This window comes from Notamacropus eugenii, chromosome 3 (genome assembly GCF_028372415.1).
Source record: "Notamacropus eugenii isolate mMacEug1 chromosome 3, mMacEug1.pri_v2, whole genome shotgun sequence".
Lineage (NCBI taxonomy): Eukaryota > Metazoa > Chordata > Mammalia > Diprotodontia > Macropodidae > Notamacropus > Notamacropus eugenii.
In genome coordinates this window covers 200577471-200592693 of record NC_092874.1, presented here as the reverse complement: position 1 = coordinate 200592693, position 15223 = coordinate 200577471, and the positions used below count along the sequence as shown (strand labels likewise).

Here is a 15223-nt window from a genome sequence, read left to right as displayed (position 1 = left end):
AATTTATCTAGTTCCATCCTCTCATTTTACAGATGAGGAAACTGAGACCTAAAAAGATTAAGTGATTTGCCCAAGGTTGTGCAGGCAGTAAATAGGTAATTGAACAAGCATTTGAGGCCAAGTTGTCTAACTCTGGACCTCTTTTTTTTTTCCATTTAATTAATTTATTTGTTTTCAGTTTTCAACAATCACTTCCATAACTTTTAAATTTTCTCCTCCTCTCCTCCCATCTCCCTTCCCAAGATGGTATACAATGTCATATGGTTTCTTCACTTACATTCTTATTAAACACATTTTCATGTTAGCCATGTCTCATTGAAGAATCAAAATGAACGGGAGAAACCATGAGAAAAACCAAACCAAACCATAACATAAGAGAAAATAGGGAGGAGCCAAGATGGTGGAGTAGAAAGATACACATATGCATAGCTCTTACCCCACAGCCCATAAAATACCTGTAAAGAAGAACTCTGAAACAATTCTAGAGCATCAGAAGCCACAGAACAATGGAGTGGAGGAGATTTCTGTTCCAGAGAGACCTGAAAAACCAACAGGAAAGGTTTGTTGTGCACCAGATGTGGAGCAGAGCCCAGCCCTGTCCTGGCCACGCGGCACCGAGAGGAGCAGATCCAAGCAGGCTACAGGGATGGAATTTCCAGCGGCAGCACAGATTTCCTCAACCCACAGGCGCCAAAGGTCAGTGAGAAGGTCTTTTTTGGCTGGCCGAGAAGGGAGTGGGGTGTCCTCGTAACTCAGGCCCCCTCAGGAGACAGCAGCAGAGGCAGTGGCCAACGGGGGCTCCCAAAGCAGGCAGTGGCCTGCATCCATTGTTGAAGATCTCCTTGTAAACCCCCTTGAGGGATCTGAGCCCTGTGTGGCGGTCCTGCCCCGACCTGAGCAATTGAACTTAATCTCACACTGAATAGCCACCCCCCACTCCCTGAAAGCCCCTGAGGCTGGGGAGCAGCGCATTTGAATCTCAGCCCACAAGTGCTGGCTGGGCGGAACTGAAGGCAAGGAAGTTGTGTAGATGAAACTCAGAGGTCAAGTAACTGGCTGGGAAAATGCCCAAAAAAGGGAAAAAAAAATAAGACCATAGAAGGTTACTTTCTTGGGGAACAGGTGTGTCCCCCCCATCCTTTTGGATGAGGAAGAACAAGGCATACTGTCAGAGGAAGTCAAGGCCTCTGCCTCCAAAGGGAACTTAAAATGGGCTCAGGCAACAGAATACCTTAAAAACAAGTTAGCAGCTTACTAAAGGAGAACCAAAAAATGCTGAGGAAAATAGCAGCTTTAAAAAGAGGCTAACTCAGTTGGAAAGAGAGGCCCAAAAAGCCAACGAAGAGAAGGAGGGTTTAAAAAGCAGAATTAGCTAAATGGAGGAGAAGGTTCAAAAGCTCACTGAAGAAAATAATTCGTTGAAAGAGAAAATTGAGTTCAGGGAAATGAATGACTATGAATTAAACCAAGAAGTTAGTAAACAAAACCAAAACTTTGAAAAAATAGAAGATAAGGTGAAACAACTCATTGGAAAAACAACTGACCTGGAAAATAGATCCAGGAGAAATAATTTAAAAATTATTGGACTACCTGAAAGCCATGATCAAAAAAAGAGCCTACACATTATCTTCCATGAAATTATCAAGGAAAACTGCCCCGATGTTCTAGAATCAGAGGGCAAAATGGATATTGAAAGAATTCATTGATCACCTGAAAGAAACCTGAACAGAGAAACTCCTAGGAATATTGTGGCCAAATTTCAGAGTTCCCAGATCAAGGAGAAAATACTGCAAGCAGCTAGAAAGAAACAATTTGAGTACTGTGGAAATACAATTAGGATAACACAGGATCTGGCAGCTTCAACATTAAGGGATCAAAGGGCTTAGAGTGAGATATTTCAGAAGTCAAAGGAACTGGGATTGAAAGCAAGAATCACCTACCCAGCAAATCTAAATATAATACTTCAAGGGAAAAAATGGTCATTCATTGGTATAGTCGAATTTCAAGATTTCATGTTGAGGAAAAGACCAGATCTGTATTTAAAAATTTGACTTCACAAGACAAGAATCAAGAGAAGCATGAAAAGGTAAACAGAAAAGAAAAATCATAAAAGACTCTCTAAAGCTGAACTGTTTACATTACTACATGGAAAGAAAATATTTTTAACTCTTGAATCTTTTCTCAGTATTTGGATAGTTGGAGAGATTGTACATACACACACACACACACACACACACACACACACACACACACACACACACACACACACACACATAGATAGAGAGTACAGGGTGTGTTATATCAGAAGAGATCTCCACACACACAGGGGAGGGAAGTAATGGGGAGAAAAATTGGACATGTTACAAAGTGAGGTAAAAGCAATTAGTATTAAAACAATAGACTGAATTAATTACTGAGAATAAATCAATCACATCTCTAGTTTGGAGAAAAGAATTTCAGTCTAAATTTCTTAGAGGAAGGTAACTTCGGGTAAAATTTGGCATTGATGGAAAAGTCAAGGTTTTAATGGTAAATTTGATTTTATGATTGCCATTTAATCAGGAACTAGAACATGTATAGAAAGCCATGTAAGCCACTTAAGACTTGCCTCAAAAGATGTTCCTTAGCCAAAGTGAAACTATAAATCATATTTGAAACCTGGTTATTGGAACTTGCCATTTTTAGATGCTATGGGACTATTAAGTGACTGTTCTTCTGAGTCTAACTCCAGGTATGGGTAGCAAGAAAGGCGATCCGAGCCTCCAATACATGATGCCAGTAAGCTGATGAGATGGTGGTATGAACTGCATAGGTGATCTCATGGGAAGGGTGGGAGAGGCCTGTTCAGCATGGGTTGAGGTAGGATTCTCCTGACTCACTTTCCCCACTGACACCTGGCAGACTTTAAGCCTGACTGAATGCAAGTGGATAATCTAATCCTGCCTGGAATTGACATGAAGTTGGGAAAATATTGTATCCCTGCAATGTCCTTACTATTGGTGGCAGTTTTCTATAGTCAAAAGGTTTGTAAGCTTAATACCAGATCTACTCAATTATAGATTATGGGTAGGGGAACATCCAAGGTTAAGTCTAAAATTAAGCTATTAGGCATAGGACTTTAGACCAACAACAATAAGTTAGGGTCCTTTAATTCTTAGTAATACTGTGGAGACAATTAGGTCAAGAGCTTGTGAAGTTAGCAACATAAATATTATTTGTGTCTCAGTTGGTTAATGTTTAAAAAAAAAATTTCTTTTGTGGTCCATATTGTAAATGCTTTAAAAAGAAGTAGCACCTGACCAAAAGGTGGAATTGCTTTATTTGTTATGAACTGTGTTAAAAATAAATAATTAACAAAAAATCAAGAGAAAATAATCTGCTTTGTTCTGCATTCCAATTCCATAGTTCTTTCTCTGAATGTGGATGGCATTTTGCCTCGAGTCCTTTTGGAATGTTTGCTTCCTTGCTTCATTGCTGTGAAGGGCTAAGTCTATCAGAAACAATCCGCATACATTGTGGCTGTTACTGTGTATAATGTTCTCCTGGTTCTGCTCATTTCACTCAGCATCAGTTCATATAAATCTTTCAAGGTTTTTCTGAAGTCTGAGTGTTCGTCATTTCCTATAGCACAATAATATTCCATTACATTCACATACTACTACTTGTTCAGCTATTCTCCAATTGATGGGCATTCCCTCAATTTCCAGTTCTTGGTCTGACACTCTTTTGATTGTACCATGCTGCCATCCTTGGGCTGGGACAGGACTCTCAGTGATTGGAGGGACTGGAGTAGATCATCATGAAAGAAATTGTAGAGGACATGAGCTGAGCACGTTGGAAGGAGAACAGGGATTGACCATAAGTAGGATAGAACCTCTGAGATGTAATTCTTTCTTTTGACAGGGCACCTGTGTCACTTTCATTTATAAAGTAAGGTCTGTCTCTGCAGTACAGAATAAATAAGGAAAAATATTGGCTCTGGACTGGGTTCAAATCCCACGTCTGCTACTCATTATCTCTGTGAGCTTGTGGAAGTCACGTAACCTCCTCATCTGTAAAATGATAGCACTGGATCTGATGGTCTCTGAGGTCCTGATGTGTGCTGGTTCTATGATGCTATGAAAATTTGCCTGGTGTAAGCTATAAACATTGCTGTGAAAACCAGTCTGTCCCAGATACAAGTCGGTTCTTAGGATGATAATGTTAGTTTACACTTACATAGTGTTCTAAAGCAAAGGTTCCTTACCTGCAATTTATGAGCTTGTTTTAAAACTATGTTAATAATTGTGTTTCGTAATTGATTTTTTTTGATCCTTTTTAACTTTTACATTGAAAAACATTCTGAGAAGGGGTCCAAGTCACAAAAAGGTTAAGAACAACTACTTTAAAATTTTATAAGGTAATTTTCCCTCAACAGCCCAAGAGGTAGGTAGTGTAGATATAATCATACCCATTTCACAGTTGAAAACCTGAGGTTCAGAGAGCTTAAGTGACTTGCCCAGGATGACGTAACTCGTAAAAGTTAGTGAGACTTGAAACCTAGATTTTTGATTCCAAGACCAGTACTGCTTTTACTCTACCATGACATCAGAGTTCTTGAATTCTTACTGACATATTTTTTTCTTCCTTCAGAAACTTCGACTTTTCAGATGTCTTTGCTGCCATTCCCCAGACAATAGCTCAGTTGGCCAAGGAAGCTGGAGTAGACACATTTATTCATGTTTCTCATCTCAATGCTGATATCAGAAGCACTTCTAAATACCTGAGAAATAAGGTCAGTCAGATTGGGCTGGAAAGTGGATTACAGGGCTAGTGTCATTTGTTCTTTAAAGAGCTTCTTGTCAAAATTGTGGTGATCAGAGACCGTCAACTATGCCAAGCCCACACTTAGACTCTATATTTCCTAGTTCTGGTCTGGCTACTGTATCCCATGAAATTACCTGAATCTTAAAGCTGTGTTAGCTTTATTCTTTTTTTTAAGCCTTTTTTTTGTACAGTAAAGGGAAAATGCACTTAGAATTCCAAGACCTCTGGACTGGTTAATTTTCTTACATTTTTATCTTATTGCTCACATGGACTCTTCACACCTTCAAATGAGCTTGCCAGTGTCTTATTAGTGTTTCCTATCCAGGGTGAAGAAATGCTTCTCTTTCCCTGACTTTGTATTTTATTGTTTCCCTCGCGTTGATGTAGAAAAGAAAGTATTCTTGAAATTGGAATATAGGAATATGATTTGAAATATTCAACAGAGAGGCTAGAGTGTCTCTTCCCATGGCACCTAAGCCTCTTGCCTTCAGAAGTTAGTCTTGTTCTGGCTGATTTTAGTGGGCCTGATCTAAACCAGGATAGCCCTAACGCTTGTATTTCGGTTTGGATTATTCTCAAAAAGTCCAGGATAGCCTTGAAATGTTGCTGATACAAAGGACTAGAAAGCAATTGGACTTTTCCTGGAATTGACTGGTATTTGGATCTACTCTGTCTGGGTCTTTTCCATGTCAGACTATTCTGGGAATAGGTGGAATTTGATCTGTCAGCCCACCCCTCTTTTGCCATTACTTCTCTTACTATATGTTCTAAGCTTCTTGATGTTGGAATTCTTTGTATTATCTCAGCCAGCCAGCACTCTGACCTTTTAAAGGTGTTGAAGTCCAGGGTTTTAAAATTTTCTATGACAATTGTGTATTAATATCATAACTGGGAGGGAGTGATAGGCTTTGGAAGGCAGGTACCAGTCCACTATCAAAAAGGAGTGGAAGTTTTGCTCATTTCTAGAACAGTGTTTGCTTTTATTCCTTATTTTGAACAGGCTGTTGGAGATGAAGCAGTGAGAGAGGCATTTCCTGAAGCCATCATCATGAAGCCTTCTGACATTTTTGGAAGAGAGGATAGATTACTCAATTATTTTGCAAGTATGCATTCCATCTTTTAAAAAATAAATTTTAAAAATTGATGCCTTTTTATTTTACACCACATTTATTTGTAATTATAGACCTCTTGTCTATATTTTGCCTTGTAACAAAGCTTTAAAATAGCAAAGAAGAAAGTAGTTTAGCAAAACCAACCAGGACATCAAAGGTGTTTGGCATTATATATCTTAGGTTCTACACTCATATTTGACCACTTTTGCAAGTATGCATTTCACATCAGTAGAGAATGATGTCTGCATTTCCAGGCTAAAATTGGAACTTAAGGAACAAATAAATATTCTGTAAAGGCAAACATATGTGTAATGGGGACTTTTCTAGTTGTAAAATATTTATGGGGGATCATGATGTGAGACTCAGAACTCTTTCACTTAAGAAGTATTAGAAGGGGATGTAAGTGTTTAACAAGGAGGAAATGGATCTAAAGTAGGGGAAATGATCGGTCTCTTCTGGAAATGTCATATTAAGTAGAGATTAGACTTACTCTGTAGCTTTAAAGTCCATAAGTAAGACAGGTAAAAGTTAGAGGGAAGCAGATTTGACTTAAATAGAAAGAATAATTTAATGGTAACAGGGTTAACCAAAAATATGAACTGCTTTGTGCAGTACTTGGAAGTATTCAATCAGAGGCTGCCTGATTATTTGTCAGTGATGTTAAAGAAGATATTCCTAGGACAAGTAAAAGGGCTTTGACTAAATTATTTCTAAGGAACTGTTCAGTTATAACATTTTATGAAGTAGGATTTATTTATGTTTCAGAAGTAAATATATGCAAGCTTAGGCTGTCCTGGGTATTTCTTCAGAGGAACTAGACCTGACATAGGTTTTCTGAGATGAAGAACAGGATGGGCCTATGAGTGCTAAGTGGAGATAAGTCCTGGACTGAGTGAGCTGCACAATGGAAGAGATTGGGTTAAAACCAACCTTTACTTTGTTCCTGCCTCTTCTCCTTTTCCCAGTCCTGCCACCTAGATTTTACTTTGTACTGGCTCTGGGGCACAGTGAGAAGTAGAGAGCAGTGGAGGCGGTGGGTGGGGTGGGGAGAGAAGCCTAAGGAATCATTTGAGAACAATTCCTATGCCCAGTGATCGTAAAGAGGTAGTTGTCAGGGTCATGATTCATATGTGAGAGAGAGGCACACACGCACAATTTGGAGATTGCCTATATGATGGTTTGTGTATGTGTATCTATATATCTGTCTACATATCTATATCTGTCTCCTTGGTTAATATTAATTTTGGGGGAATAGTAAGTTATTGTTATAGAACTGATGATGAATTATCTGTGATAACACTTTCCTGGACTGGGATACATTTTATACTGACTCACAAAGCTGTTTTAGCTACCATGTTTATGCCAGAAGAGAAAATCAGCCTCAGCAATTGTAAGAAGATTGTAGCAGTTGTTCTTAATCTGGACTCCTTGAACTTGTTTTTAAAAAATATTTTGATAACTCTATTTCAGTATAATTGGTTCCTTTCATAATGCTTTGTATTTTATTTTATGCGTTTTAAAAATGTTATTCTGAAAAGGGATTCATAGGTATTATGAAACTACCATAGGAGCCATGAAACTAAAAAAGGTGGTTAGGAACCCCTGCTAAAACCATTTTCTAAAGAGAATAAAGTGTTTCCAGTGTCGTTGAGGCATTCAGCTTGAATTGTCAGGGTGAAGAATGGTAGCTTTAGACTCGCTGGTTTTAGTTTCTGATTCCGCTGGCCAGCTATTCTCCTGCTAGTGTATCCTCACAGTGGGATGAGAATCTTGACCTTTTCTAGAGATAGTCCGAAAATTTGAGTTGTTCCTTATTAGAAGCTCTGGGCACCTCCAAAGAAAGTTGTAGACAAATTTTTTAGGGAACTTTGCATTGGAGCATGTATAACACTAGGCTCTTCTTGGAAAACCGTTTAGCCAGCTTTCCCATCTGAAAAAGCTGTCTTTTTCCTAACTCACAGGATCTTCAGAATAAGTTGTAAGAAACTTTTTTTTTTTTGGATTTTTCAAAGGGAAAGCTACATATAATTCTTTTAACATCATCAGTAGTATTGGTAGTATACAGTTGTACATATGTAGGCCTTGTGTAACTACTCCACTTATTTTTATGATTTTCTTTGTTCTTTTCTGCTAGACATCCGTTGGTTTGGTGGTGTTCCTCTCATTTCACTGGGCAAAAAGACAGTGAAACAACCAGTTTATGTAGGTATTCTTGTTGGAGAGGGAAACGACCTCCTTCAGCAAACCATTATTAATTGACTTAACATCTAATTTTTGTAATTTGGTGCCCCTAGAGAAGATATGATATAATGGATCAAGTTGGCCTCAGAGTCAGAAAGACCTGGGTTCAATTCCTGCTTCTGGCACATACTGGCTGTATGACTTTGGACAAGTCACTTAACCTCTCAGTGTTCTCATGCAACTAACATCATAAGTCATAAAGCCACTTGCCATTTTGCATCGGTTGAAGATGTTTCCTTACTGGTAGTTCAATACACCAGTGAAATCCTAGGCCCACTCACAACAAAACTGTGGTAGCCACTAGGAGGGATGCAAAGGGCAATAAGACATGGTCCTAATCTCATCTGTTGAGGGGTCCCCCTGAGGACAACCAAGAGGTGCATGCTAAGCCCAGGTAGGCTATGGTGCATTACCAACTAAGAATTGTGTAAGAGAAGTGACAAAATAAATGTCATCAGAGAGTTGCATGACTGGAAAAGACAGTAGGCCAATAGTCATGGGGCCGGAATGAGGGATAATCAGTAGACAAACTGCCTGCCTGATTGTAACTTATGCAGTGTCAAGAGAACCAGAGGAAAGATTCCAATGGGTTGGTAATCCCTCTGTGGAGGATTTCCAGGAGAACATAGATGAGACGTGCCAAGGAGGAGAGGACTTGGAAGGGTAGGAGTTATCAATTTTATTGCAATCACAGATAACATGCGAATATGAGATGCTGACCATAGTGAGCTTACACTCTTAAAACGAATATAAATTGAGATCAGAATGAGAGGATGACAGTGCAGAAAGTCTCTGGTTCCAAACTGTAGTTTAATGTATGATGAAATGATGGCCATCAGCTTTTTGGTTTCACTGACCTGTTGACTCACTGCATCCCTCATTCTCATTTGTTCCCCCTGGTTGGGGCTTTTGGCCAGTAACTCTAATTTGGGTTTGCAAGATCTGTCTTTTCAGTACTTCACAGGATTCATAGTTATTGCTATAAAGGGGCCCTTATCATCTAGAGCAACCCCTTCATTTTTCAGTTTAGGAAATAGAGCTTCTGACAGGTGAAGTTATTGCACCTGGTAGTAAATAGCAGATTTAAACCCATCTAATGATACTTTTACAAAATCACACACCTGTTACGAGGATAAAGGATATGTGTGAAGTGTTCTTATGAAGAGACTTTCTGAAAATAGAAGGTGTTGTTTCGTTTCAGAGTGTCAGTGATCTTTACAACTGAATTGTTTTAGGATTTACATTAATCTTTTTTTCCCATAGGTAGTAGATGTATCCAAAGCCATCATCAACGCAATTAAGGATCCAGACACACGAGGGAAGACATACGCCCTCACTGGGTAGGTGGCTCTTAGGTGAAGACACAGCGTGTGGTGGAATCTTAATCTCTTGAAAACAACGTCCCTCAGCTATCTGTGATTAACAGTCCTTTATTTCTGTTGTTCCTCTTCTCAGGGAACTGATGCATAATGATTCTTGACTATGCTTTTGTGACACCCCAGGGTGTCTGCAGTGGCAGAGGATCAGGACTATGGAACTGGAAGGGGCTCCAAAGTCTTCCCCCTCATTTTACAGGAGGGGAAACTGAGGACCAGAAAATGTCAGGGACTTGTTCTGGTCATGTAGGCATTAAATGGTAGTGCTAGATTCAGACCTAGGTTCCTGACTCCAGATCCAGTGTTGGTTACATGCACGATGTTCACATCTAAGAAGGTATCAACATTCTGTACAAAATAATTTTTAGTGTATTGGTGATTGTAAAATCAAATCTAGTCTGCATTTTAAAAGGTAACAGAAAACTGAACGTATTGCTAGGCTAAGTGATTATTTGAAGTTAGACAATCAGGAACTATTATCTAATTCCCCAATTATTTACCAATCAATATTGAGTATATTTTCTTAATACTGTGTTAACTTCCAAAGGAGCTGGAGAGTACACAGTTCCTCAGTCTTAAGCTAAACCTTTTGGGGGGTTGGGAAGAGGGAAGAAGACTGAGGCGATGGGGGGAGAGGGAGAGAGAGAGAGAAAGAGAGAGAGAGAGAAGTAAGAGAAAAGGGAGTGGGAGGAAGAGATCGGAGAGGAAGAGGAGAGATAAACAGAGACGTTCTTTCAGTCTCACCCTGAGATGGCAGTAAGATAAATTGGATTCATCAGTTTCTTGGGATATATCAAAACCAAAAACATCTAGTTTAGTGTCTTTAACAGGAAGCTCTTAGTAAATGTGCACATTTTTGGTCTACAAAGTGTAACAGCAAGCACCCTGACATGGCCAGAGTGACAGGCTGGTACAGGTTCTTAGATCTGCTTTTGTAAAAGGAAAGCAACTTTTGAGGGGTCAACAATCACTTTAATGAAACATTCCAATAGAGAGACCAACAGACAGGGCTTCCAACTGTGTGAGCATACATACATATGGCAGTACATATGTCACAGATGAATAGACAAATCCAGCTGTCTGACCATTGCATAGTTACCAGAGAGAGAGAAGCACCAATATGTGGGTTTTCAAAGCTGGGGGACCTAATCACAGGAACACTTTCCAAATGGTTGAGCCCCAAAACTAAACCTCACCTCAGAGTACTGAGAGAGGGAGAGGGAGAGGGAGAGGGAGAGGGAGAGGGAGGGAGGGAGGGAGGGAGGGAGGGAGGGAGGGAGGGGGAGAGGGAGAGGGAGAGGGAAAGGGAGAGAAAAGAATATAGAATTTGAGCTGACTCTTAAAGGAGGTGACGTTGTGTACTTGAAGTCGGTACCAGTTGAACACAACCCAGGGAGGTTTATACACAAGTTCTCGTCTTTGTTGGCTTCTCTGCCTCTTCTCGATAATTCTCTCTTCTCTGGATTTTTGTGACACTGATCTCTCCTGGTTCTACCTATTTGTTCCTTTTCAGTCTCCTTTACTGATCTTTTTTTCATATCATGCCATCTGACTGGGTTTTCTCCAAGGCTATCTTCTGGACCTTCTCTCTGTAAACTCTTGATCACCTCATCACTCCTTTGGGTTTAATTATAACCTGTATGCAGATTGCTCACAACGTTCTCTGCTCTCCTCCTCCTTCCCCTCTCTCCCTCCCCCTGTCTCTCTATGCCTATCTGTGTCTCCTTTTCTTCCTGTCTCTTCCTTTACTCCCCATAATTCCGTTTCCAGTTACAGTTGAACTTCTCACTAATCACAGCTACTATCTCACTTTAGGCCCTCTGCTTTTGAAGATAGTTTTGGTAAGTTTCTGATGTTGAAAAAGTCATAACTATGTGGTCAGCCTTCTGGAGATGAACTTCATTGCACTTTTAACTAGGACAGATTTTATACGGCAGGACAGACAGACATGCAATTTTGTCAATTGCTGAATCTGCACTAGAAGCTTTTCCAGCTTAAGCTCCTCTGATGTAGCTTTGATCACTTCCACAGCATGCTGTTACAACAGAGTGGGGCTTTAAAATACTCTTGTAAAATGTATAACTTTGAAGGAAACTGCTCAATTCTTTGTACTTTTTTTTGCCTTTGCTAATCATTTCTCCCCTTCTGAATCATGCCAGATATTTATAGCGTTCTTATTGAATTAGGAGTCCTGATCACCTGTCATGAAATCTCTGTAATAAAGAACCAAAAAAAATATGTGGTTGGAGGAGCAATTCAAGAGCAGATGTTTTTGTTTTTCTAGGCCGAATAGGTACCTCTTGTATGATTTGGTGCAGTATATCTTTGCTGTGGCTCACAGACCATACCTTCCATACTACATGCCACGTTTTGCCTATCAGTAAGTAAAATATTTGTTGGAATCCTCCTCTGAAAGGAAACTTAAGCAGGTAATGCTTACCTTTGCCATTTCTTTAAACAGTTTTTACATAGTCATGGTTAGTATTGTGTTTTTGCAGCTTTTCCCAGTTCCTCTTGAGTGAAAAAACAATAGGAAAGAGGATATTGAGGTGGTGTAGAAATGGATGACAATATGCACATTCAAATTTAACCAGTCATATAAGTTGAACAACTAAAATTGCAAGCCTTTAGAGTCTTTACTGTTGGTAGAGCCAATGGTTTTGAGTTCTGGAATGGTGTCTTTTTTCATGTTGGATATAAAACTGGAGGTGAGACTTCCTAGTTATTCTGTATACCCTTATAGCAACAGGCAGAAGAAATTAGTTCCTTCTCTTTGAGACAATTGCTTGGATGTGCCAAAACTTAGCGCATTATTTACAAAACGAAGAGATTCAGGAAACAAGTTTGAGTTATGTACAAAGGAAATAAAATAGATGCTTGTCAGGATTTCTTGCTTACCCTAGCCATGAAATAATTCTTGCTTTTCCCCATATTTTTCACATGCTGTAATTAAGATTGATTTAAAGACATCTGAGGAAAAGTCTTAATTCATATCAAATTGCTTAATACAGTAATTGGTGCTTAATAAATGCCTGTTGAGTTAATGAATGAATGTAGAGGAAAACTTCAATTTACATCAGTGACAAGCTCATTAATATCCATCAAAAAGAAGGGCTTTTTTCTGTCCTGGTTGCTTTTCCTTAGTCTTCATATCTTCCTTTCTTTTGAATTGTTTATTAGCTAAAGGCCATTGGAATAAGTAATATATATTCACATTTGCACAACCTCTAATATGGCATGACTACTTAGTAACTCTGACACAACAAATTCAGATGTTCCAAAGCTTAGGTTTGTGCCTTCTGTTTGAGTACTTGGTTTGATTTTATTTGAAAGGTTTTGTACGTTTTGTGGGGAAAATGTGGGTGAAGGGGGTGGTCAGCCTACCTGGAATGGAGTCAGTCAATAGATAAGCATTTATTAAATGTCTACTGTGCTCTAGACAGCATACAAAGCACTGGGATACGTTCGTATGCAAACATGAAACATTCTCTGCCTTCAGTAAACTTCTGCTTGTCAGGGAGTGGTAGAGAGAGCTTTCATCAAGACCAGGAGTTTCTGATCTCTTTTCTTTTGTCTCATGGATCCCTTTGGCGCTCTGTGGACCTCTTCTCAGAATGCTTTTCAGTGTACAAACTAAAATATATAATATTACAAAGGAGATAAACCATCAAAATATTATGAATTTTATTATGATATATCTAAAAATAAATTATTGACATTTAATAATTATTATTAGAATTAATATTAATAAACCAACCCATAGACTCCAAGGGCAAAACCTCTGATTGAGGCAGTTATAGGAATTGTTAGTGGAGCCTAGCTTAATATGCCCTTTCCGATAGCACAGGTAACATTGAGTTGGTCATTCTTACCTCAGCAAGAGGTAGAAATGGAGAGTAGAAGGTACACATGAGGCAGCAGGACATTTGGCAAGGTGCTGAGGCTCTGGTATTGGGTAAATGGTTACAGAGTATGCAGTGTGGGCTGGGCTGGCTAGATAGAGATATAGAGGACGGACTCACTTAAACTACCAGTTCAAGGCAGTGCTGCCCTAGAATGAATTCCCAAACTGAACTCATAGCTGGAAAGGACCTCAGAGGCCAGTTAATCCCATGCCCCTCATTTCACAAGTGAAGAAATTGTGTCCTCAGGACATTAAATAACACAGGTAATAAAGGTCACACCAAATGGGGTTTGAACCTGGTATGGAGAACTTTTTGCTTGTGTGATTGAAAAAAAGTCTTTTTAGACATTTGTGAAGTCCAGACTTTAACAGCCTCTCAATAGAATTCTTTTAGCTAGCTAAACTGATTTTGCACAGAGATACAGAGCATTCATGTACCTCCTGTTTGTTTCCAGATTGGTGGCAAGAATCTTTGAGATGAGTCCATTTGAACCCTGGACCACAAGGGACAAAATAGAGCGAGTAAGTATGCATCAACAACCGTCCTTGTTCTGTTGGACAGAGACCTGTAGAAATTGTTGACTCATACTCTTCTTACTTTATTTGAATCCTGGCTTAGTGCTATAGGAATTTTTGTTTAGATAGGACATTGTCCTCTCTCCTTACTTGCCTCATAGTGGTATCCCTGAGTCGGAGGATATAGAGTTTAGTTACTTAGTATAATTCCAAATTATTTTCCAGAACAGTTGGACCAATTCATAGCTACATCAATAGATATTTAATGTGTCTACTTTCTCAAAGCACCTCCACCATTTAGTATTTTTTTTTCCCCTTTACCAATCTTATGGATATGAGATGAAACCTCAGTGTTGTTTTCGTTGGCATTTCTTATTCCTAGTGACTTTGGAACATACTTTCTTAAAGTTGTCAGTAAAAGGAAACTGCTTATTCATAGCCTTTGACTACATATCTGGTAGGGTACTGATGTGTTTTATAAAGGTGATCTCTTTGGTAGATGTCACTGATCTACTTTTGATTTGAATTTTTAGGATCTCTTATGAGTATATTACCAAGTTTGCCTTTTAACATTAAATTTCAGGAAGCAAAAAAACACTCTAAGTTTCATGAAGTCAACTGAGTCTTGATAATGCTAACATTGGAGAAGTGTAGATAAACAGATTACCTACTGGGAATAAGGGTAGGCAATTTGATTACATCGACTGGTTTTCATAGATCTTTTGTGTTTTCTTATGTATTCAAAGATTCACATCACTGACAAGAAATTGCCTCACCTGCCCGGCTTAGAAGACCTTGGTGTCCAGGCCACTCCCTTAGAACTCAAAGCCATTGAAGTTCTTCGACGTCATCGCACTTACCGATGGTTGTCTGCTGAGCTGGAAGATACAAAGCCAGCCAAAACAGTCAACTTCTAATGTTCTCCAGGCAGCTTTGTGTGTTCATGTTGCTTAGGTCACCTCTCCAGATTATCTTCAGAGAATTCTGTGCCTGATGGAGCAGGTTCCTCAATTAAAGCTTATATGATTAATTTTAAAAGCATCAGCATCTTCATTCCTGGCTTACAGAATGTTTACAGAATTTTGAAAAATCATCTGATCCACCTATTTGCATTTTGAACTACTCCAAAGTCACTTCAGGCAGAGGAAAATGTCCCTCATGTGTAAAGATTTCCCTGAAAGGAGATTTCACTTACAGTCACTCATAACAGTCTTTAAAATATCATCCACTGCAGGTGGTACAGTGGGTGGAGTGCTGGACCTGGAGTC

General features: G+C 39.2%; 1 protein-coding gene across 1 annotated transcript in view; it reads left to right on the top strand.

The window, feature by feature from the left end:
- Nucleotides 1-14993, top strand: part of NDUFA9 (NADH:ubiquinone oxidoreductase subunit A9) — a 28879-nt gene extending 13886 nt beyond the window's left edge. Inside the window, exons 5-11 of the mRNA XM_072653982.1 lie at nt 4633-4774; nt 5807-5909; nt 8053-8124; nt 9427-9499; nt 11820-11915; nt 13895-13961; nt 14702-14993. Coding sequence (XP_072510083.1) covers nt 4633-4774; nt 5807-5909; nt 8053-8124; nt 9427-9499; nt 11820-11915; nt 13895-13961; nt 14702-14872 — 724 coding nt within the window. The 3' untranslated portion in view covers nt 14873-14993. The remainder of the gene's footprint in view (nt 1-4632; nt 4775-5806; nt 5910-8052; nt 8125-9426; nt 9500-11819; nt 11916-13894; nt 13962-14701) is intronic.
- Nucleotides 14994-15223: the final 230 nt, after the last annotated feature.